General features: G+C 41.7%; 1 protein-coding gene across 16 annotated transcripts in view; it reads right to left on the bottom strand.

The window, feature by feature from the left end:
* Positions 1-306: 306 nt before the first annotated feature.
* RREB1 (ras responsive element binding protein 1) overlaps positions 307-24,832 on the bottom strand; it is a 140,604-nt gene continuing 116,078 nt past the window's right edge. For 14 of the 16 annotated variants that reach the window (XM_073332104.1, XM_073332105.1, XM_073332118.1 and 11 more), the window contains 4 exons: positions 19,663-22,414; positions 12,830-12,994; positions 5,420-6,157; positions 307-1,629 (listed from right to left, as the gene is read on the bottom strand). In XM_073332104.1, coding sequence (XP_073188205.1) covers positions 1,109-1,629; positions 5,420-6,157; positions 12,830-12,994; positions 19,663-22,414 — 4,176 coding nt within the window. In that variant the 3' untranslated portion in view covers positions 307-1,108. Of the gene's footprint in view, positions 1,630-1,649; positions 2,319-5,419; positions 6,158-12,829; positions 12,995-19,662; positions 22,415-24,832 lie in introns of those variants that run through there. The other 2 variants (XM_073332119.1, XM_073332106.1) reach the window with 2 other exon arrangements.

Consider the following 24,832-nt stretch of genomic DNA (forward strand, 5'->3'; position numbering starts at 1 on the left):
GTGGGAAGGGGAGTCTTTTCATGGCCCTCCCCACACACACCCATGCAGGCACGCTATCACTAGTGAGATGTTCCCCTGTACATTTGTGGTGATTACTTGCTGGCCTCCATTTGATTCTCCAGTCAGAGGAAGGGTTCCATTTAAGTACAGTAGAAGAGCTGCAACATGAGAGGGGAGTTGGTGAAAGCTTAAACAGGGGATCCAAGCTGCACTGTAGATCTCCTTGGGCAAATATTGCCCATTCGTTTCTGCTGACTGCAGAGACTAGCAAACTGATGAATTTATAAAATAATAATAAAATAATAATAATAATAATAATAATATATTGAAGCAAATCAAACATATATAACAGCGGGTGCATAATTTCCATAGGTTAAGTTGCTATGTAACTCTTCTCTGTGTACTCAGTCCACAGTGGCCAGAAAGAATGTCTTTAAATGGTAACTAGATTACCATTTCTAATGCTGAAAAGTGGAAACAAGTTATGAGGTTGAAAGCTCTTTGTCTTTCCTGGTTTTGGCTTTAACCAACTTTGAACACCTTCAACCACCACGTCATTAATACCTGGAACTGGATTAATGCTCCATCGTATGGCAAATGCAAGAACGTCTATACTGAGAAAAATCAGCATCTCGTACATGTGTCCTCTGGCGATCTCATCTGAAATTCATGTAATTTTCTTCCAGTTATTGGCCGTAGTATCCAAGGGCTTCCCCACCCCACTGCCCCCATTTCCAGCTCAGAGAACAAACACAGCGACTATAACAGATATACAAGAACAAGCTCACACACACACCAATACAGAGGGTAACATTAATGCTTAAATGAAAAAGGTCCTCTCCAAATAATTCATTAAAATATTACAAAAAAATCAATTTTTTTTTTGAAAAAACCTATGATACCAAAAGATCTAATAAAGTAGTAAGGCACTCAAATCAGTATGTACTGTAGTCTCTTGCATTATTATACTGAAAGGCATATGGCACTGAATCCAGTCTGCCATACTATCCCTCAGCTGAAGGTCACTCTTACAAAATATATTCCAAAAACCTTGCTCTGCTGGTTTTAGTTTGTGTGCTGGGATGGGTCCAATTTCATAGTAAGAAATTCACTCAACTCCCAAAAGCTGAGGTGCACTATCTGCAGAGGCAAGAATGTGATTCATGGGAGATTTTTTGTTGTGCATCTCCAGCAAGTCCTGAATGAAACCTGATGGACTCTCGTGATCACAGTTACCCCGAGATTCCTGATCTTTTGTGATCTGTTTCTGTGCATTCTTGTTGGACTCTGCAAGGCAAGTACTGGCTGTTCGTCCAGGGGTTTTCTCCTCTCTGCAAAGGGAATCCTTCGCTCCATTGGCCAGACTTTCTTTTCGGTTTCTAGAGACAGATGAATGGTTACCAAGGCCTGCAACTGAGTCACACTCGTTTTCTGAGATGGGGTTAGTACCACTGTGGATAGACTCATTTTCACTGTCTTCTTCACACCTAGACTGGGTCTCCTCTTTGTCACTCTCCTTCTCATGGTTCCTAGCATTCTTGACCTTCTGGTGTATGCGCTGATGACGAACCAGGCTGTGTTTCAGAGTGAAGGTCCGTTCACAGGTCTGACATTTGTACGGTCTCTCTCCTAGGACAGAATTAAGGCCAAAATGTAACTAAGATTATAAATACAGTTCCCTCTCTCTTTTCAGGACAGTACAACACATAAAACTGCTCTAGACCAACGCTGTGCAGGAGGTTAGACTAGAGAATCATAATGGTCCCTTCTGACCTTAAAGTCTATGATTCTATGAACTGTGGGTTGGGACCCCAAAGTGGGTCACAACTCCCTTTTAATGGGGTCACCAGGGCTAGTCCCAACAATGTTTAGTCCCAACATTTACTGTAGGATTCCCTTTCACGTGACTTGGATGACTACCTGCTACTTGAGTATGAAGGCCAACAGTTAAGTTCCTAAAGAAAAGAGTCCTGATTCAGAAAGGTACTGAGCTTCTGCGTAAACAGCACCTCTGATAATCAGGCTGCTTTTTTTTTGGTGTGTAATGTTAGGCACCAACATTTGCAGGTGTTGGCTTTATTGAAGTCATATACAAATAAATGCTTGACTTGCTACTTTGGTAACAACTGATATTTAATAACTCTGTACCTAAAATCCTGGTTTCAAAATCTGGCTGTAAAACTACAACTATACTGAACCGTATGTCCACCTGTGTACCCAATTGCCTATTTAATAGTGAATTTACCTGCAACTACCCTACTGAAACACAAGATAATGGTCTTAGAGAATTCTTCAATCTTGCCCAAGGTCAGCAGGATCTGGTAGCGAGAGAGTACATCCAGCTTATACCGTTATTCATTGTTAAACATTTAGCTATCACATAAACCTCTGGGGACTGTAAAGGCATCTGCTGAAACATGTATTTTTTAAAGGGACTATGTCATAATTTGGGTAGATGGGTTAGTAATGTGACATGCTGTATTCAGAATCTATAATTCATGTCTGTTAAAATTCCATGCCCTTAAGTGAGCAACTTTTTCTGCCAGAAGTTCAGAAAAGTCTTTTGAAACTCAAAGATGTTTGTGAAACTGAGCCAATGGCATCGAGGCAGCAGTCTCCTTTGCAGGATAAACAGACTGCACAACTTTCTTTCCCCCTGAAAAGGATGGAAATTACCACAAAAGAGTAAGGACTAGCCTGGGCACACAGGGGATGGGGATCATAGAAGGAATGAGGACGATGGGCCCAATTTTTCTGGGCAACCAGTATTTAAAAAACAAGCCAAGCAGCATGTGAGAAAACGTTTCTTCCTCAGTCGCTGATAGAAGGGTGAACATTTTACATACAAATTGTTAAACCAACTAGAATGGAACCTGCTTACAAATGAGTTCGGATATAGCAAAACTCCATCTCTTGTTAAGTAAAATAAGAGTCCCATAGTGATTCACTATGCAAATACAGACCAAGCTGCAACGTGCCTAAGCTTATAAGTGGTTTCTGAGGCAGAGAGTAACTTTACTCTCAAAAAGTTCTGGTTAGGAACCAGGAAAAAAAATTAAGGTTGTTTTCCCCCCCCCCTTTTTTTTTTCCAAAAATTTTTTCACAAAAACCTGGCAGAGTGCTGTACAGATACTGTAACTCAGAATCAGGTCCTGTTTAATGCTGCACAAGCCCTTTGGTGCACTTCATATCCTGCATCCATGATCAACAGAAAGGAAAATAAACTATGCAAGTTTGGTATGATTCCACTAATATGATAGCTTCTTGATCTTTTAAAAAATATGAGTGCGTAGAGTTAGCTCATAAATTTGAAGAGCCCACAGCAATGGATTGAGCCAGATTTAGTGTAAGTTGTACAATAATATACTAGAAAATAAACTGTAGGGACCACCCTGCATTGGAAGAGAAATGGACTAGAGATGAGGGAATGGCTCTTCCATGTATCTTATTTTTATTCTTCAGGCAGGCATTGTACAAAATTTCCCCACATAGCCCTGCCAATGCACCTCAGTCTTAACCCAAAATATTCTTGCTATGCTGATCCTAGCCCTCTTTTTTGTTTATTGAGAGGTCTTCTTTAAAAAGAAAACCTTTCAAGAAAGAGAAAGTATCTCATAGATTTTTGCCACATATAAATTTGAACGAGCAAGAGGAAAAAAAGTCAATGTAAGTGATTGAGAGTCCCCAGTTGGGGGAAAATGTGGATTGGGTCACAAAAACAATTTTTTAGAAACAACTAGCAATGAAGCTAGTTAAATGTATTACGTTTGAAGGAAAAAATCACGTACTGCTCAAGGTAGTTATTCAAGACTACTACAGAAAAAGTTAAAAACCTAAAGAAAGCCGGGGGGGGGGGGGGAGATGAGGAGAAAGACTCCAGTGCCAAGACTTCAGGAACAATTAAAATATTAAAAGCATCTGACACATGGATTGTTGAGGAGCGCACCCTCAGAAAGCACAAAAGCACCATTTGGCTCATCAGAAAATGCTAAGTTAGACTTCAGAATCCCTCCCCAAAGGCTTTCTTGAACACAGATGTATCATATGTTGTAGTGATTTTGCAATGGAGACAAATAAATACAAGAATGAGACCAAACTATGAGACAAAATGTGTTGCCTTGTGACACAACCCACATGTCTAGCAGTGAAAACTAAACTCACTGCAACACTTATCCTTCAGACTTGTAGCCCGATTTTCAAAGGTGATGATCTTTCACTGACTTCTAGGATTTGTGGGTGCTCAGCACTTTGGAAAAAGTCACACTAATGGAGATTTGGTTTTATTTTTTTTTAAAGACTTCAATCAGAAATCAGTTTTGCATCTGAGAAGTTAATACATTCTTTATTTACTCAGGTAGGTAAAAAATTGGACCCACACGCTTTTTAAAGGTGTCTTCGTGTAGTTACTTAAGTGAAGCTTCACCTTTTATTAAAATTTAAATATGACATACCCAAGCTTAATCAGAAAATATGTGACAATGAAAAGCTACGCCAAAAAACAGCACACAAAGGAAATCCCTTTTCCTGATGTCACTTCAGCTTACTGATAAGTGAAATTAAGCACACCTGAATTCTACACATTTGGAGCGGTGTGAATGATTCACAATTCTTTGGGGTCATAGTTATTGCTCAGCCATTCTACATGTGGATGACTACGATTTTACTAATCAAAATGACAGAGTCATCTAATCCTCCCTCGTAATGCAATGTTGAACAATATCCTATTGCATAAGCAGAACCCCATTTATTCCATGACAGCTAACTGCACAACGAAATCACTGGAGGGCATTGTACTAAATGTATTTCATCCGCTCTGTTCAGGTTCAGAGAAAGAGTGGAAGCTGATCATGGCGTTGCCTCTCACTCAGTTAAACGCATCGAGGAGTGTGAGCAAACAGATTCACGGAGGCATGGAGATGTTGGGTCTCTAGAATCGTATGATAAACCGACTCCCATCCTCTGATGTATTCCCTTTATAGTGTCATTATACTTCAATGTGCAATAAAATATAAGAGAGGTGCAGAGCCACAGAGGAGGGGGCAGGGAGCTATTGCAATAGTTTCCCCGCTCTCTCCTCACCTCCAAATTCTGCACCACGTAAGTCGAAAAATAATTTTGAAAAAACATAAGCCAAATACGCACCTCCCCCAGGTAGATAAATATATAATTAACATGTATTTCCACTGAGCTTTCTGCAGATGTAAAGGATTTTGCATGTTTACCATTCCCTCCCCATTCCTCTCCAATTCATTTTATGTTGCCACAGAAACTTAAACTCGCTTCATAACACAGTTTCATTGTGCAGCAGAAATTAGAAGTCCCTGCTCATGCTGAGGTCCAACTGGCTGAAGAGCTCACAGGATGCTGACCATAAGCAGCAAGCTCCTCCCTGCAATACTGTCTCATGTTCTCCACTTACCTGTATGGGATCTCATGTGTCGTGTCAAGTCCTGTAGAGACCAAAACCGCTTGTTGCACACAGTACAGACTTTCTTCCTCTTGTCTGCCTTTGTGGTACTCTTTGCCCCATTAGTCTTTGGTTTTTTGTCATCATCACTCTTCTCACAGGACTTTCTCTCTGTGCTCTCTCCCTCAGAGATGCTTTCACACTCTTCGTTCTCCTTTCCTGTTGCCTCACAGTCCACAGAAGATTCTAGCACCTGTAAGTCCATTGGGGGCTCTTCCTGATCAAGAGTGGAGTCTTGCTTTGGGGGAGCTCCAGCTTCATCCTGAACACACTTGCTTTCATCCTCACTGCTCTTTTCGTCCTTTCTGTCCTCGCGAGCATGGGCCTTTTTGTGCCGTCCAAGAGTGCCAGCAAATTTGAAGGTTTTCCCACAAACATCACAGGCATGTTTCTTTTCAGTCTGAGAGCAGTTACCTGCACTCTGGTCACTCTCTGCCAGCTTAAAGTCCATCAGCTTGCTGGCAAAATTGAGGTCAAGGCTTTTGTTACTTACAGAGTCTTCCTCTGGTCCGTCTTCATACTCATCTGCTTTATCTTGTACATCCTCTTCTCCTTGGGGCGAGTCAGCCTTTTGCTCCTGTTTGGGACTGCATTTGTTTTCCGGTAGCTCCGTTTCTTCCTCTGGCTGCTCTCTCTCGCAGGAGGTCAGATCCAGCACCCCACCTAGAGTCTCCAGATCTGACTGACTGTCTGTAGGAAAAGAGGGAAATTTCCGTCAGTCAGACATCCTCCATCAACGCAGAATTAACTATGTATCCTGTCAAGGCATCACAGACTTACTAGCATCACTTCTAATTCATTCAATTTATTTACCGCCAAGGCCAGTAAATGTACAGCTGAGAAGAGAACATAACAGACACCCAAAATGAGGCCATTAGGAGTCTGTAACAACATACTTTCTTCTCCAACATACAGGTACTGGGTTCTTGGGTCTCAGTTTCATTAAGCCACAGTATAATCACTCTTACTACAGAGAACAAATAGTAATGCTCAGATACCAAAGAAGGGGAGGTAAGTGCAATACTATGATAAATGCATACCAAAGATCTGCAATTATTTTTTATTTATAAAACAGGAGAGTTTTTATGCATTCTCAGAGACTACTTAATCTGTCTGTTTAAGGTGTGGTTTCTATAGAGCCCCTTTGCAAAATAAAAACAAATATAATTAATTAGCATAATTAAGTGTTAAAGATTGTTACATTCCGAATTTGGGTAGACACAGATATAGGTCATATTGATATACATCCGACATACAGAAATCACGGAAGTTTGTGCCAGTATAGGATTCAGTTCTCTATAGTGAACACATTTATTAAAATGGTACTACACCAAATGAAGACAAAAATGCAGCTATGGGCGACATCATCCACTGTTTTGTGACCCCTGCAACAACCAGACATAGGATGAGTTATCAGCCTCAACTACTGTAGGGCTCCCTGCTTTTATCAACTTGTGTCACATTCTTAACATTGCTTAAAACACAGTTTGCGTTATAGTCCCTCATTTCTTTAAAGAAAAATGGAGATAGAGAGCTTCTGAATTCTTTATAAAGGGTGAATATGTAAATGCAAAATAATCCAGACCAGATTTGGATGCCAAAGTTGAGACCGATACATGGGACGTAATTGCAGCTATTGTGCCTCTTTTTAGTTAAGATTTCAGGACACAAGCTAGGCAAATCACATTACCAAAAGCTGTGACTCTCCTTGCTTTAGTCAATTGTTTGCAACATGAATATAGGCCTAGATGTTAGCATTCATCAAGTGAACAGCATCATCTTTTATATTTATCACAGATCTAATATTTTGAAAAGACCTCTAACATGCTATATGTACTAGCAGCCAAAACACAGCATAACTAACAGTGGATTTAGTGTTTACCTGCAAGTCTAATAGCTTCTTAGTAACTACAGAGATTTAAAAATGCTGATAAAATTTAAAAATTATTTTCTGGCTGACACATACACAGCACATGGAGCTTGTCTCAGAACTGCCTAGATTTTTTTATTATAAGCTTCTTTCATATAAAGAGAGCAACCAGAGATGATAGTAAGATAGTTATAATGCTCCTGATAGTTTGGAATAGGTTTTTGTAATACAACACCTTCACAGTGATAAGAAACAGAAAGTAAAGAAACATTGTGGCTAAGCAGAACTTCCATTAATTGTGTATACCCAATTAATACAGCGTAATCCTGATACATTTTGGTGGGGGGGTAGGAAGGACCACAGAATCACAGAAATGTAGGACTGGAAGGGACCTCAAAAGGTTAGTCCAGTCCCCTTCACTGAGGCAGGACTAAGCATTATCTATACCATCCCTGATCTGTCAGCAAGAGGCAATCTCACTTGTTAAATCAGAATAGATTGGTTTACAAAGGTAGTTAAATATACAAAGGACCAATAAAGTTTTCACTAGAATTCATATTCCAACCTGTGAAAACACAGAACTTAACCATAAATTGGCAGATAAGGGATTTTGGGGAGGGAGATGACTCTAAAAAACAAAGATCACCTGGAAGTTCCTTACAAATTTGCATTCATATTTTGCCCTTTTTGGGTAATATTAGCACACAGTTTATATCTAGTGGATTTTCAAGGGAAGTGACAAGAAAGAGTTGTGAACAAAAGAGTCGGACATCTATAGTCATTTGAGAAATCAAATAGAAATGCTATGGCATAACTCTAAAATTAGTACTGCTCTCCTACTCATACTAACAAAATCTCTCCTATATATTAGAATTGGTATTCACAGAAAATGCTTCTGGATATTGTAATATTAAAGCTAGCAGCCTCCTGGTTTTGTGGTGGAGTTTTTGGCAGGGGAGCAGAACTGGAATCTCATTATCAGGCTACATCCACATTGGGAAAGTTTACCAAAAAAACCGTTTCCCACTGGTTCTAACAGCTGTTCAGTTGAACTGGGGTGAGATTAGTGGAAGCCATAATGTAGACAAGGCCCTGGTGGCTGCATCTATTGTTAGCCACACATTTTGTTAAACTAATTGAAATGCCTAGTTTTGAAAATATGGTACTGAAAGGGCAATTGGATTCTCAGTTTCCAAAGTAGCAAGGGTCATGGCACATAACAGACAAATCTTTGGCCTTTTTCTTTTCTTTAACACAGCCTGTTTCGCAGTGCCTGGAGGGCCTCCATTGCCTTCTCAATAGAAAAGACCTAACTACACTAATTATGTGACAGGCAAAGGTCGAGGCAAAAGCGAGGAGCAGGACAGGGTCTTGACTACAGGCTCTAGTTAATCACTAAGCAAAACTATGTAGGGAATGAGGGGGTGGGGCGAGGAAACTCTGTATCCACCCCAAAGACCAGTACTAGCCCAGGGAGGTAAAGGCAAGTCACAATGATCTTGAAATATGACGAACCATCGCAAAATGGCTGCCATATTCTATTACTGTCAATGGGACTGAAGCCACAGGTTGACCCTCAGCAACAGGGATCCTATCTCCCACTGTTACCAATGGGTTGAAGCCAGGCTGGTCTCTGTGAAGATGCTGACCCCTTAGTCACTCATGAGGGCCTGGCAGGGAAAAGAAGAATGTGGAAGTGCCAAGAATGGGGCAGTGAGGGCAGCAGGCATGTGTTAGGGAACAGGAATGGAAATTATGAGAACTCAAGAGGAATGTGGGAAGCAGGAGATGGAGTGAGGGGAGGCAGAACAATGGAGAGCATGAGGAGACTGGGGTTAGGAGTGCAGAGGAATGGAGGGGGATGGGGCGGGGAGGATCTATAGCAACCTAGAAATGCTGTGCAAAAGTAGGAATATCTGTTTTGTTTTTAAAAAAACAAAACAACCAAACTTTACCCTATTTCTCTTGGGACAGGGGACCATGCACCCACCTTTGTCATTCTCTTCAATGCAGGAAAAGGGTGGGTGGATTACAGATTGAATTTGAGCATGTGACCCTACGTGTGTGGAGTCAAGAAATGGTGTGTAGAGAGGGGCTTAGAGCCAATCAGGAGTTGTGAAAGGCAGGGAAGACCTTGTGAGCTGGAAATAGCTAGTCTAGCTGTGAGAGCTTTCCATTTCAAAAGCTAGGCGCCATATTAAGGTGTCCTTTCAGATTCAGATACAAAATTCAGATACAAGCTAGGAATACATTAAAATCTGTGTGTGTGTGTGTGTGTGTGTGTGTGTGTGTGTGTGTGTGTGTGTGTGTGTGTGTGTGTGTGTGTGTGTTGGGAGTGATACTTTTGGCTGCATCTGGATCAGCACATATTTTTAGGAACAGTTTCTGTTATGAAGGGGCTCAGGAAGAAGCGTTATTATTGTATGAAAACTAGGGGTTATAGTGGAAAAAACGTTTTGTAACCTTAATATTAGTAGTTATTATCAGAAAGTGGTCTAATAGTCTCCAAGGAAGCTGTAGGAACCCCGTCACATAAAGACAATTAAAAACTGGGGTAGGCAAACCACTAGAAATAATGCTGTAGGAACAACTGACACTGCCAGAAGGAGAAGATAGAATAAAATAGAATATTAGAGCATCCATCTACATTCACCACCAGCACGGTGCTTAACTTCTAGGATATCCCAAGGAACACCGCCTTTCATGTGTGTAAGATGGCACATTTTCTTTCACTATCTGAACAGCTTCCACTAGGTGGAACCATTTAGTAAGTTTTTTTTATGTTTTAAATACACACAAGGTACAGCTTTTCCTAGTTCCACCACCAAAGTAGGGAACACCTGCCCAATCACAAGAGGCTTATGATATCAAAGCTCTAAAGTGTTTTTTTCTTCTTCTTCATATTCACTCAAAATATATATTACTGATACCCCTATTAAATCCAGTCACCTTTAATGAGACTAATACACATTAAAAACAGCTAGTTGATGTTTGAGGATTTCAGTCATACTCCTAAAACCCTTCCAACTAAAGGGAAAAGCATAAAAGGACAAGTGCAATTTATTTAAAATAAATAAATTCCATCAACTTGAAATAAATGTGGGAAAATCACCAATCCCCCCCCCCCCCCCAAAACAGTTATTAAATACAGTAACTGGTGAAAAACCAGATGCCATGATATTGCTTATCTTCTGATACAGGTTCTGATCCTGCAATACCTTCTTCAAGTGAATAGTCATTACTCATGTGAACAGTCCTATTGACTGACATGAGTGAAACTGTTTAAGACTCAGTCTGCTAATTTGTCCAAGAAGTAGAAATAAGTATTTGAATACACCAGAAATCCTAAAGAATTTCCCAGCTGTTTTAAGATGAATTCCACTGTTTAATCAGGAAAGTGTTTTTATACTCCACTGGCTTAATACAAACTATCATTATATATCTTCTATACAAGATTCTCTACTAAGCAACAGCACTTGCTTTAAAACTTCATGGGTCTTGTCTTTGTCATGCACTCTAGTGCTAAGCAGCTCTTCTTTTGTCATGAACTATGATCTGGAACCTGAAGTTGCTATGCATGCGAGTCCTGCTGGCCACAGAGACTGCAATTTCAAGCCCTCTGTCCTGCTAGAAAGTAACAATGATCTATTTGACATGTACTGGGGGCTGCAACAGTTGTTGCAACATCATAATTCTCTAGTGTAGACAGGGCCTGAGAGACGTACGGATGGATCACAGAGATGGAGATTTCTAAGCAATGATGGATTCTGCTAAACATACTAAATATACTTATTTGTAAATATTTGCCTAGTTACTTCTGGAAGTAGTTCTCAACTTTCTCATACTGTGGACCACCTTCTGAACATATTTGTCTGTCTTTCTGTATTACAGAATAGAGAGGCCCTCTCTTACCTAACTCCCAGTCCCAATTCCATGCCTTCCCTGCATCAATTAGAGCATAGTGTTTAGTCACAAGAAACAGTAAAATAAAGCTGCTTTCATATGTTAGATATGGATATTTTATTGTGTCCCCCCACATTTTGTTTCTGGTTATTTCCTCTCCCTGGGTCTAGGGCTTCACATTTATTTATACCAAGTCTCCCCTCATCTCCTGAAGTCTGACTTTGTCTCTTCTATTCTGTACTATTACAATCCTCTTCGTTTATACTCTATGGCTTCCCTTCATTTCAGAATGCTGCGTACAAGCTACTCTCTCACCTAAGAAGTGGGAACATACACATCCTCTCTCACTTTCACAGATTCTCTATCTATCTCTGAATCCTATTCATAAATGACACCCTGGTTTTTGAGAACTCCTGTACACTTGTTTCATATTACATGACCTCTCAAATTGCATTTCCTGTCTTTACATCTCACCTTAAAGCTTTCCTCTTTGATTTAGCTTGTGGTTGTGTCTAACTCTCATCCAAACATCCCCTCCTTCCCTTTTCCAGTGACATTGGTGCTGATAATCACTGACTAATGACAGCCATCTTCTTTACAACCTTTAAAATCACAGCCCTTGCAAACTTCTTCCATGTTAGCCGGACTACACTATTTACCCACCTTTTTTAAGAGCCAGAAGAAGAATTAAAACATCCCTGTCTCCCAGGTAATATCACTGAAATGGAAAGTATTTTAAAAATATAATTTGCGTTAATCATTTATGCACTTTACATACCTTGGACAACGAAAGGAGATTGCAAGTCCAAGGCTGTACAATGATTTGGGAATATGATTAAAAGACAATTTGGTCCCGTCTTCGCTGCAAGACTACGCTGTGTGGGAGGAACTGTATTGTAACTGCATTCCCCAACACTAATCTTGGGGGAATTCTGTGCCACTGTGCATGCACAGAATTAGTGTCCTGCAGATTCTTCCCTCTTCTCTTCATTACAGTACAACGCCATCTATCAAAGAATTCATGGATATTGGAAATCCTCATATAAATGGGAATTCAGAATAATGGAAGGAAGGTATGGTGCACCCTGATGTAACTGACTGTTGGTTAAATCAGGGTTCAGTATAATGGGGTTGATTTGTAACTTTCATTAACAGGCTAATCAAAACCACATCCCTCCTGCTGCTTTTAAATTCATTGCTAGAACACAACTTTTATGAAACCTACTCAAAAGATTCCTGACATAGAAGGTTTCTTCGAAGTGTGTATGTACTTCTCAATGAAGGTTCGCCCGTGCAAACTACAACCAGAGGCATATTAAATAATTTTCAGGCAACAGACTCACACAGCCATCTGCTTGGCTTCCCTCTAAGTTTGGTCTCTCCTATGTAGTCAACACAGAAAAACTACTGAATAATTGCCACTACCCTTGTTCCTATCAGCTTGCCCTTTCTGAACAAACACTGCTCCGCCCTTTGAAAACTAACTAAAGCCTTGTGTCATGCAGCAATGAATTTGCTTCATTTCTCTACAGTCTCCAAACAAATTAACACAACTTGTCTTGTTATTCTGAACAACCTGAAAGAACTACCTGTGCTATCATGAGATCCAGCATCACTTTCTTTAGACTGGGGGATAAGCCCGTTTCTTCTCAGAGAGCAGTTGGCAACTCCATGTTTGCGCAAGAGGTGGCGTTCACAGTTAGATTTGGTAGAAAAGAAGACATCACATTTTTGACAGGGGAAGGGCTTCTGACCTGAATCGGGAAAAAAAAAATATTTATCTATCTTTCTAATGTGTAATAAGAGCCTCTCTGGTTTCTTGTTGGTTTGAGACCACATGTGATTAATGTGACGATTATATTTCCCCTACAACTAAAATTCCATCCTATCCTGCCTGGGTGGATGAAGTTCACTCTCACCTCCTTGGTGTCCCAGGAAAACTACTACAACATACTAGTTGTAAGCTTCTTAATAGAAGGATCTTTTCCCTGTGTGTGTTGCATCAGGCCTGTTGTGTTATGGGCCTGATGCAACTTTCCTCTGAAATCACTGGGGACGTTTTTCCATTGACTTCAACAGAAGCTACATCAGGCCCTGTGTAAACAGCAATGATCATCTCTCTGCATGTTTGGAATGAGAATAACAAAAGGAGTAAATATAAAAAGCTAGAACAGCAAAATTGAACTGGGTATAGAAAGCTTTAAAAAAGCCAAAGCAAAAACAAATGCCATGCAATGGAATCACAAAAATGGCCCTAAAAGATACCTTGCTGAAGAAGGAAGAGGTGGAGACGAGGGGTGTGTATGAAAGGAAATCAGTTACTGTAAGAAACCAAAGGGTAGCTTCATCTCCTTCATACAGTGCAGATAATATGGTCACTTCCCTCATTTTAATCTTGCATGAGTTGGGTTCTGTGCTAATTAGCATCTGAATCTGAATTAGGGAATCATGTGTCACTTAAACAACCCTGTATCTCACAACTGAACGGTGGTAGTCACATGGCTCTCTCTGATGAGTTCTGCTTCTTCCCCTTTCTTGATTTTCTCAGTGTAAATTCAGCATTCTGCAAGTGGCATGGTACCACTGTCTATAGGCTGATAAGTTGCTCGCTTCTTGGCTGGCCTGCTAATTATGTTGGCTGTAAAATTAAGACTTGAAATATTTATACCATCTTTGTCTCCACATGTACTTGGCTTCTTTCCATAATCCAAATATAAAACAGAACTTCAAAGTGGAGGCCCTTTTGCAGTTTGCTGCACGTTAGCTCTGTGCTTTTCAATGTTTCTCTGCATGTATGCAGTAGGAGGGTTAGTTTGAAAATAATTATTTATAACTCAGAACCAGCTTCTCAGATCAGAATCTCCTGGCCATTTCTAACATGAAAAGCTTTCACACAGCCATCTTTGTATAAAACAGTCTAATACATTTAAAGCAGATACAACCTAAACTTTTTGTTCTTCTGACCTTCACACAAACACACACATTAGACTGAGGTCTCAAGTCCTACCTACAAATCCTGCTTGTTGTGCAAAATGTACTTCCCCTACATACGCCCATGTATTTTGCCAACATCAAACTTAAACTAATAGATTAAAGAAACACAGTTAGGTCTCAGAAGGGCCACACACTTTGGACTCCTCAAAATAAGAACTTAAAAACTGGACAACTCTCTCTCTCTCTCCCTCTCTTTTTTCTAATTGAAAAAAGTTTTGCATAAGAAAATGCAGGAAATCCTGGGTAATCCCACTAATAATGATGAGGATTTTTTCCCCAATGAACTCAAAAGTACTATTTCAAATAGACTCAGGATGTGGCAAACTTCTCAGAAGTTTCTCCAAACCTCCCCCCCCCCATTTTATTTTAAGTCAGGTAGCAAATTACATGAAGAGACAATGTTTTGGCCTCAAGGCTTTTTCCCAGGCTTTAAATAACAAATTGTTCTTGTGATAGGATACCTCATGCAAGTAGGTACATTAACTTTTTTTAGTTAAACTGATTAGGACTGAGCTTTGAGTTTTAATTATTTACTTTTTCCATAAAGACATCATTGCTTGGCCTGAAGCTTACACACTGATGTAAGACGACTCATTGTAGAACTCAGAAAGCAATGCAAAAGAACTACTGTCTGGGTCAGGCAATTTTTAGGGAATCTTCAGTAGCATCTATTTAATACACAAAAAAAGGATTTCAAAACAATTACAGCATAACTTAAGAGAATTTCTTAACTTTTCTTAAACAGAATCAACTCATGGTATTTTCAAAATTGATTTTTTTTTCCCACTGTCACCATAAGGGGGAAGGACATAATTACTATGAAAAAGTGTTACAGTGAAGATATCAATTCAAAATTAGTTTTTTTTTTTTTTTCAGATTAGGTTATTAAAACAGAATTTTTAAAACCTAGTTACTTTTCCTTATTTGTGCCTTTACGTATTTCTCAGCATGGACAATAAAAACAGACTTGTCAGTCTCATTTTATTTATAGTTGATTTCATTTCAGAGTCTAGTGGTTATTTTGCAAGGTTTGCAAGTCAAAGTTTATTTGTTTAAAAAAATGCTTCCACCAGTAAGTCTTAGCAACATCTCAGTGTTAAAATGTTAATACCAAAAGCTCATTTTTAAAAACCTACGCCTTAGGCCAAATTTGACCTGACAGCATCCGTTAAAGAATCACTCAGGAAGGTTTTTAATGAGCACACCACTGATTTAAAATATATAAGATTAACCTGCTGTAGACTCAGGGGTCCAAATACACCAGATTTTTTTTTTTAACCATGCACTGCCCCACATGCAAGGAACAAAGTGAAATTAATCATCTGTGAAGTACCCTCTTGTTTGTTTCACTTTAGTATTGGAACACAGAGGAGGAAGACAGGGAGAAAAGCAGAGGGATGAGGGTTGGAAAAATAAAGTGAAGGGAGAGGACAACTTGAGAAAAATCAAATACAGTCAAGCAAAGAAGAATGAAGATAGATAGATAGATAGATAGATAGATAGATAGATAGATAGATAGATAGATATTAAAAGGACAAGGGTTCAGGTGTACTCAGACACAGTGATACAAGCGTGCAGGTACCACTTCTGTGCTCTTCCAAATCAGAGTATACCTGATGCACTGATGCCCAACTACATGCTGTGCATCACAATACAAACCAATGGTATTTCATTTACAGGTCAAATACTTCCGGAGAAAAGTTCCTGGAGTCACAGGGACATACTGAGGTGGAGATGAGGAAGTGGCAGGAAGCTATATGGGACTTGGTAGTGCGAGGGATGGAGCAAAAAATGTGGGAGAGGATGACAGATGGGGAACTTAATGATGGGGCAAGGCACCAGCAATGAAGATGTGATGGTGCTCCGGCAGTATCAAAGAGGAAGGGGCCAGCATGCATGGGATGGGATGGCAAGAAGCACAGACTGTGTTTAGTTATTTTTTTTAAAATAGAGGGGGCAGAAGGGAACCACCTTTTAAAAATGAAAAACATATTCTGATCCTCCTTGGAAGAAATACCCCCACTATTAACGAGCATAAGAGACATATATTTTAACTTTTTCACATTTGTATAACACACTTGCTTAATGTTGGCACGTGAAGCCCAATTTAATGCTTGAAATGGTGGAGCTTTTCCTCATTAGGATACTCATTTGCTAAGCTAACTGGATAATTTAAACAATGGAACAACACAGATTAACAACAGATGGGGAGAGGTTATTCACCACTTCCCCTACTAAATCAATCTCTATTATTTGTTTCACAACAGCTTATTACAGAAATATAGGAAGATTTGAGGACATGGATGTGGTGAGTGGCAAAAGCCAGGACTGTAGGCCTTGCAAGTGAGAATACAGTTCCAAGATTTCCCCCTAACTCCTTCAGATCTGTTGAGGCCAAAACCTTTAAGTGTCTCCTCCACCACTGTCCCAAGTCAGGAAACGCATAGCTAACTGAATAAAATATTCATAGTTTTCATTACAAGAAGGCTAAATAGACTGAATGTTTTTTGACTTGCTCTGAAGTTTAACCTGAGCTACCCAACACATTAAGGAGTTCTGATCTGCAAAAGGGGTTTGGGGAAACAATCTTTTCCCAAACCTTCTACTAACCTGAAGCTGTCCCCCTCAAAAATTCCCATTGCACAGCTTTTACTATCATACCTACCTCTCTGGCACCCAGCAATATTGTATCTACTATACCTGGCTCCCAACAATTTTTTCTATGTGGTCACACCTACGACAGAGGGTCCCATTAATATTTCAAAATATTTATAGCTTGTTTTTGTTATTCACGTCTGCTTTCCTGACCAGTACTTCACGGGCCTTCATATCGCACTCCTCTTCAGTCATTTGGTTTAGTCTCCGAGGCCTTGTCTACACTAGAGTTTTCACCCGTCAATTTTGTTGCACTGGTGCAAAACCCTGAGTATAGGGTTAGCGTGCTACCGTGACCCAGGCTAAACTGCACTAGTGCACTAGTCATAGTTTACATAGGCAAACCACATTGACACAAAGGGTGTGTGCCAGCACTACACCAGCGTCACTGTTAAAAAACTCCGTGTAGACAAGGACAGAGCGTACCAGGATGAATCTGAATAGATAGTAACAATCACTGTAAGTGATGCCATCAGCAGAGTGGCCGCTCAGCAAGAAGGAGGATACTGGGCTAGATGGACCATTGGTCTGACCCAGTCTGGCTGTTCTTATGTTCTTTGCCTATGCTGGGGAGCTGCACCACTTTACGCTCTCAGTGGCCAGCCACAAATTAGCTGTACTGGTGCAAGTCCCTAGGGTAGACAAGCAAAGCTGCTATATGAACTGATGGAGCTCATCCCCAGCTTGGAGTTAAGGTAAGTTCCACCAGTGCACATCATGGTTTATTGTGGTTTCCTCTGTCTACACTAGGTGTCTGACCAGGGCAGGTACTTTGGTTGCTAGTCATTGACAGCTGTAAGCAGAGCAAACTCCAAGAGAAGACACACAGTCTTCTGCCTCACACACTGGATGCATTTCCTGCTTTAGAGGGTGGTGATTTAGAACAGTGCTTCTCAAGCTATCTGACGTGGGGGACCGGCATTTTTTTTTTTCCCAATGTGCGCGCAGACCAGCAGCCGATGGCTTGCGGACCGGCACCGGTCCGTGGACCACCACTTTGAGTAGCACTGATTTAGATGATGATTAAGAGAGACCTCAAACGCCCCTTACCACTGAAAACAAGCTGTGTATTTAGCGAGAGAAAGCAATCTGTTCTGTACAAGGCAGAAAATAATAGCTTTACTGTTGAATGGGTGTTCTGCAAGTTACATGCTCATGTCACCCAAAGTGGTCTGTAACAGGGACTGCTCTATGGGTCAGAGTCCCTTTAAATTGCTTAACTAACTTTTTCCAGCTCTTCCGTTTTCTCTCTTCATTAGAGACACAGTAAGCTATTATATTTTGTATTCTTTTCAAAATGGAGGTTAACTTCCCTACAGTCTTTACAAGCAGTAAACTCCTTTATGAATCAACCCTACCTGGTTAATATAGAGAATTCCCACAGGAGAGAACATTGCTTACAAATGCCTGTTACTCTTATTCTTCTTGATGTCAGGATTTCCTCAACATAAAAGCAAATGCTGAGAGCTTAAACTGCTATTTCTCCTCTTTAAATAAAATGAAAGAGAGACTAGAGGTCCAAGACTACAGCTTTGCTTCTCTCTGTACACAGGATGAGAGTCTACCCATTGCTCTGCTGCAATGCTAGTTGAAAAGGGAAAGTAAAAAGCAATGCAGCATTCACTACAGCATTATTTATTTGTTTTAAAGTGAAAAACAAACAGATCAGTCTCCTCATAATGCCCTTCAAATATAAAAGTTTAATGTTATTTACGCAGCAACACAATATTGAGAAAAAGTTCCAAGGAATATACAGTAAGTCTTGCTTCAGGGCATAAGCCAGCCTCCTACATGTCTGGAGTTAGGAAGAAACATCCCCTGTGGTGCAGGTTATTACACAGCTGATCATTGTGATGTTTCTTGTATCTTCCTCGGAAGCGCGGGGTACTAACCACCATGAGCAACCAATACTAAACTAGAGGGACCATTTCTTTGATCCAGCATGGAGGTTCCTACGATCTTGTTCTGTTATAGAGTTTTACATTTATTTGCTCTCAGTTTTAAAATGTCCTTATATATTTACTAAAGCTGACAAGCCGCTAATGAAGAAAGGCACCCAAACAAATAATCAACAAACACAACTGTTCGATGCATAAACTCATCTTCAGAATAAAGTTAGAACGATTGAAAACTAGAGGGCAAATTCTCTTCCTAAGCACAACAGAGGAACTCCACTGATGTCAACTGAGGCTTACAACTACACTGTGAACTAGGGGCGTGATTCCCTGGCTTGTGTACACATACTCACACTAACTCTCATTGAGCTAGCAGAGACACAACTGAGCTGTGCCGAGGACAAACTGCCTGGGTATGTACGTGGCTCAACTCTTCCTCTGCTGCTACTCCCACGAATATACGGCTATTTATGCTCGAGCTAATGCGAGTATGTGCACACAGAATCACACCCCGAGCTCACAGCGTAGACATAACCTGATTTGTGCCAGAGTTGCACTTCACAGAGGAGAGCAAAATTTACCCCTCAATGTCCATGCTTACAGAAGTTAGGCGAGTTACAATATTATTGAGAAACACCATAGTAGAATGTTGTGTTTTCATACCCCAAAATAATGGGAATGGTTGAGAAGTCACAAAACAAAGAGCAAAACTATTCAGACTATAAACAGGGGGAGAAGAATGAATGAATGATACCCTTCCCTCCCCTCCCTCCAGCTAACATGGCGTGCTGAGTCTCCCAAGAAGTTAGAGTGTCTCTTTTAGGGTAAAATAAGCTCAGTGACTACAACCTAGCCATTACAGCATGAGGCTCTCTTACCTGTGTGAGTGAGCATGTGGCGCTGCAGGGAACTCGCCCAAGGAAAGACTCGGGGACAATAAGGACAGGTGATTTTTTGCAGGCAGTTTGAGTAAGCATTCCTCTTTCCTCTCAGCAGCTTATCATCGGCAGTTTCTCTCTCATCTTCACTTGTTCCATTTCTGTCAGCTTCCTCTTTGAAATCATCAGTGGACTGCAGAAATGGACTAAATTTATTAGTGTCTGTGGTAGCTAGCATCTTCTCTATGCTAGCAAACTCCCCGCTTGACTCCAGGTCCACACCGCTGCTCGCTTTAGGCTTGTTTTTTGTTCCTTTCTTCCTACCTCTTTTCTTAGCCAATCCAGCATCAGCAACAGGAGACTTCTCTGTAACATTTGGATTGTATGACTTCTGAGTAAGGTCACTGGGAAGGCTGGAATCTTTCTGGATAGCCATCGTGATTGTCGCTTTTGGTTTGGAGTTCCCTGATTTATCAGAACCAGCGGAGCTGCTGGCTGCCTTGGGACTGGAGTCTGTTACCTCTGTTTTCAGCAAAGCAGGAGCAGAAGACACAGATGAAATGATCTGGGCAATGGAAGCCAGAGGTGGCAGCTCTTTAGTTACCGGAGGCTTTGGCAAAAGAGGTGGTGGTTTAGGCCTCAAGGGTCGCAGCAAGCCAGGGTTGCCGAGAAGAGCTGGGGAAATGATTGGGACAGTCAAATGCAAGGGACCCTTCGATGGGTGGGAATGTTTGAGGGCTCCATTTTTCTCCACGTTACCATTGGCACTGAAGGCCAGAGGGCACTGCTGACAGTTATAGAGCTTGTCGCTATTCCCAGAAACTTGGTCTTGTTTCTTGGCTTCACTCTGGACTTCATCTTTATCCTTCTTGAGGGCTTTGGGAATCGACAGGTCTATGGGCTCCATGGAACAGTCATAGTGAGACAAGGAAGAGGTGCCAAACAGGTTCTCCTGCTTTACTTGCACTGTGCTTAAGTTTTTGTTCTTTTGCGAGAAGTCTAAAGGCTCGTCAAAGTCCATCGGGAAATTATTTGCAGGTTCAAGTTTGATTGGAACATGAGAAGGTGCCCCCCGCAAAAAGCCATTCTGCGATTCCAGGAAAGACGTGATGGACTTGTGGTCCATGTAAGTGCTGTCCTCCAGTAGTGGAGGGTCTTGCTGGTTCTCCTGAGGACTGCAGTCCACTACCAGGATGTAGTTCTCTATCTCCCTCTCTTGCACGTGTAAGTGTTGCTTGAGGATATGGTGAATGCAGTTTCGCTTGGCTGAGAAGGCAGTTCCGCACTCTTTGCACTCAAACGGCTTCTTCTTCTGGCAGCCGCTGTGAGTCCTCATGTGTATGCGCAGGGCGCGATAATGCTTGAGGTCCTCACCGCAGAATTTGCACACTGTGTCAGGGGAGCAGAAAGCATCCACCATCTCCGCCGCATTGCTGGTGACATACTCAATGTTCTTTTCTATGTCCTTCCTGGTCACTTTGAGGTGCTTTTTGCGCAGGTGCCTCTCACAGTTGGCTTTCACTGTGAAAGGGTAGTGGCAAATTTTACAGATGTACGGCCTCTCTCCACTGTGCGTCCGCAGGTGCCGAATCAGTGCTGCCTTGTCAGCTGCAATGTATTCGCAGATGTTGCACTGGTAAGGGGAGATGCCCAAGTGAGAGCGAATGTGAGCCCTCAAGACACCAGAGAAGGCAAACACCTGGTCGCAGAAGCGACACGGGTACAAGACTTTCCTCATTGCTGGCGCTTTCTTGTTTGCGGCCCCCGCAATGATGGCCTTGAGGTCCCCTTCTGTGACCTCTTGCTTGATCTTGGCTTCCATACTCAAAGGCAACAGGGCTTCTATGATACTATCTTGTTCCAGCTGGGTTTTCATTTCGTGCTGACTCAGTGGCTCTGTCTTGGGCTGAGGGAATAACTGTGAAGAAGGACTGGATTGGTTTCCTGATTTGGACTGTGTAAGGTGAGCCCTGGAAGCGGACTCCACGGAGTTTTTGATCAGCCTCAGTGATGGCGGGGGAAGGCTTGGACTGACGCACCCAGGCGAGGCCTGCTGTGCACTGATCAGTGGAGGTGGCGTAGAGGTCGCTACAACTGTTCGAGGAGCCACCAAGGGCTTTGGCTTCAGTGGAGGCATATGCTTGAAAATAGACTGTACGGGGACAGCAGGTGCCTTAGAAAGCGGCGGAAGACTTATCTGAGGAGGAGCTGAAGAAGCCATCTTCAAGATCTGCTGAATGTCAGCCAGTTCGATAGCAGACTCGCTGGAGATGGGTTTGACCACAATACTGCTGTCGGGCTGAATGATAAAGCCCTTCTGGAAAGGCTGCAGCGATAGGAGCTTCATGTTCTCTTTTGTAGGTGGAAGGACCGAAAAAGAACCTCCCATGGAAGCAGCTTCCAGAGCAGACATGTTCAGCAGGCTAGTGCTGCCAGGTTCCTGAGGTAGGTTACTCTTCAGTGTTCTAAGCTGCATTTCTTGGACCTCATCTTGCATAACCTCCTCCTGTTTGACAGGCTTGATGTCTTTGGTGTGCTGTAGGCCCAAGGACGCCATGTAGACTTTCTGGTCTGGATTCTCACCAGCTGGGGTCTTCATCTGCGGTTTGTGCTTTTCTTTTCCCTGATCAACCATATGGGTTTCTGTGTGCAGTTTGAGTGCCGAATGCATGGGGAATGCCTTGTTACATGTCTCGCAAATAAACCGATGAAATTCACTGATGCATCTTCGTAGATTCGTTTCACACCAGACCTACAAGATAGCCACAAAATAATGTAACTGACCTAGTATTTGAATTAGAAAACCCAAATATCAAACAAGCCTTATGTTTCTGCAGAAAAAGAAAACAAATTTCACTTCTCCCCCCTCAAGAGATAGCAAATTTTATGGCAAAACTTTCTTCTTTTCCAGTGTAAACTAACCTTTTTCAGAACATGAAGATTATTATTATTATTATTATTTTTTACACAAAATATCCCTTTATATAAACAATCAAATAATATCCATCAGAAGTTAACAAGTAATTTTATTAACAAAACAGAGAAATTTAAAAAGGGGAAGGGGGACAAACAAGAGGAGAGAGGTTTACAGCAAGTGAAGTTTATGTAAATTTATTGTAAAACACCTCAAAGGGGAACATATTTAAATTCATGCATACTTCTATTAAGGTATGTGTGAATTAATCGTAGCCCTCAGGGTCCTCTCATGTTGCTAGTATTGGCCGTGTGAGGCAAAGTTTGTCCACCATTGTTTTATACATGCCAGGTTTATTCCAGGACATCATTTTTAAACAGAGGGCTAGCACTATGTTTACAAGTATCAAGGGTAGCTGTGTTAGTTTGTATCCACAAAAACAACAAGGAGTCTGGTGGCACCTTAAAGACTAACAGATTTATTTGAGCATAAGCTTTCGTGGGTAAAAACCTCACTTCTTCAGATACATGGAGTGAAAGTTACAGATGCAGACATAAATATACTGACACATGAAGAGAAGGGAGTTACCTCACAAGTGGAGAACCAGTGTTGACAAGGCCAATTTGATCAGGGTGGATGTAGTCCACTCCCAACAAGAGATGAGGAGGTGTCAATTCCAGGAGAGGCAAAGCTGGTTCTCCACTTGTGAGGTAACTAACTCCCTTCTCTTCATGTGTCAGTATGTCTGCATCTGTAACTTTCACTCCATGCATCTGAAGAAGTGAGGTTTTTACCCACGAAAACTTATGCTCAAATAAATTGGTTAGTCTTTAAGCTGCCACCAGACACTATGTTTACAGAATCTACATTTTTGTTTATTCTGGTATCCTCCAGGGTTTACAACTCAGACAGGCAGGGATAGCAAAATGATGTTTCTAAAAAGACAACATGTTAACGCCCTACAATTCATCTCCCTTTAAAGAAAGGTAAATCCTGTGCAGAATCCTGGAGAATAATTATATTACATTTTTACATACACTATCCATACCTAAAACCATGTGCGTATATATATATATAAAATATCTTATACATGTAGTGGTGATAATTACGTGATAAATTGCATTCATAGGAACCTATGACTACATCATCTGCTTTCTGCCTACTAATCCAGCCCTTCCAGGACAAATTCTAACTTTTCAAACTTCTGAGCAATTTAGTAATAAAAATAATAAAAAAATCAACCTGCCAAAAATGTTCCCTTCTTTTCTGAATGTGGAATTCCTTCATAAAAACCATATCACTCTGAGATGCAGACTGGGATAGCTATACACAGTCCTGCGCCAGTGACAGAATTTAGGTCTAGTACAGGGGTGGGCAAACTTTTTGTTCTGAGGGCCACATCAGGGAACAGAAATTGTATGGCGAGCCATGAATGCTCACAAAATTGGGGTTGAGGTGCGGGCCCAGGGGTGGGAATGAGAGGTTTGGGGTGCAAGAGGGTACTCCGAGTTGGGATTGAGGGGTTTGGAGAGCAGGAGGGGAATCAGGGCTGGGGCAGGGAGCTGGAGCATGGGGAAAGGCTCAAGGGGTGCAGACTCTGAGTGGCACTTACCTCAAGAGGCTCCCGGAAGCAGTGGCATATCCCTTCTCCAGCTCCTATGCAGAGGCGTGGCCAGGTGGGTCTGCACGCTGCCCCATCCGCAGGCACTATCCCTGCAGCTCCCATTGGAGCGTGTAGGAGCTGGAGCGGGGCCATGCCGCGGCTTCCAGGAGCTGCATGGTATGGCCCCCGACCCTGCACCCTGGTCGGATCGGGGCTGAGCTGCGTGCTGCGACCCTGACCAAGCACCCTGGCCGCAGCACAGGAGCAGGGCTGAACCGCATGGTGCAGCCCCAACCCAGCACCCCGGTCAGAGCGCTGGAGCAGGGCCTAGCCGCATGGTGTGGCTCACGGGCCGGCTTAAAACAGCTCGCAGGCCGGATGCGGCCCGTAGTTTGCCCACCCTGGTCTAATATCTTGCAACCTGCCAGAGCTAGAAAACAGAGATTAATCCCACTGAGAAGGAGAGATTACCAGCTTCTTAATGGGGCACTCACTGGACCTGGATGATCCTGAAGTATTAGACTTTTAAGTCAGGACCCTTCAGTATACAAAAATGTATTTCAGGTCTTTTTTTGAGAGGCACTGTAAATTTGTTAATTTTAATTTTCTTCTCCTTGTGAGCCCTCTACATTTGGACTCATGGTAATTAAGGC

This window comes from Lepidochelys kempii, chromosome 2 (genome assembly GCF_965140265.1).
Source record: "Lepidochelys kempii isolate rLepKem1 chromosome 2, rLepKem1.hap2, whole genome shotgun sequence".
NCBI lineage: Eukaryota > Metazoa > Chordata > Testudines > Cheloniidae > Lepidochelys > Lepidochelys kempii.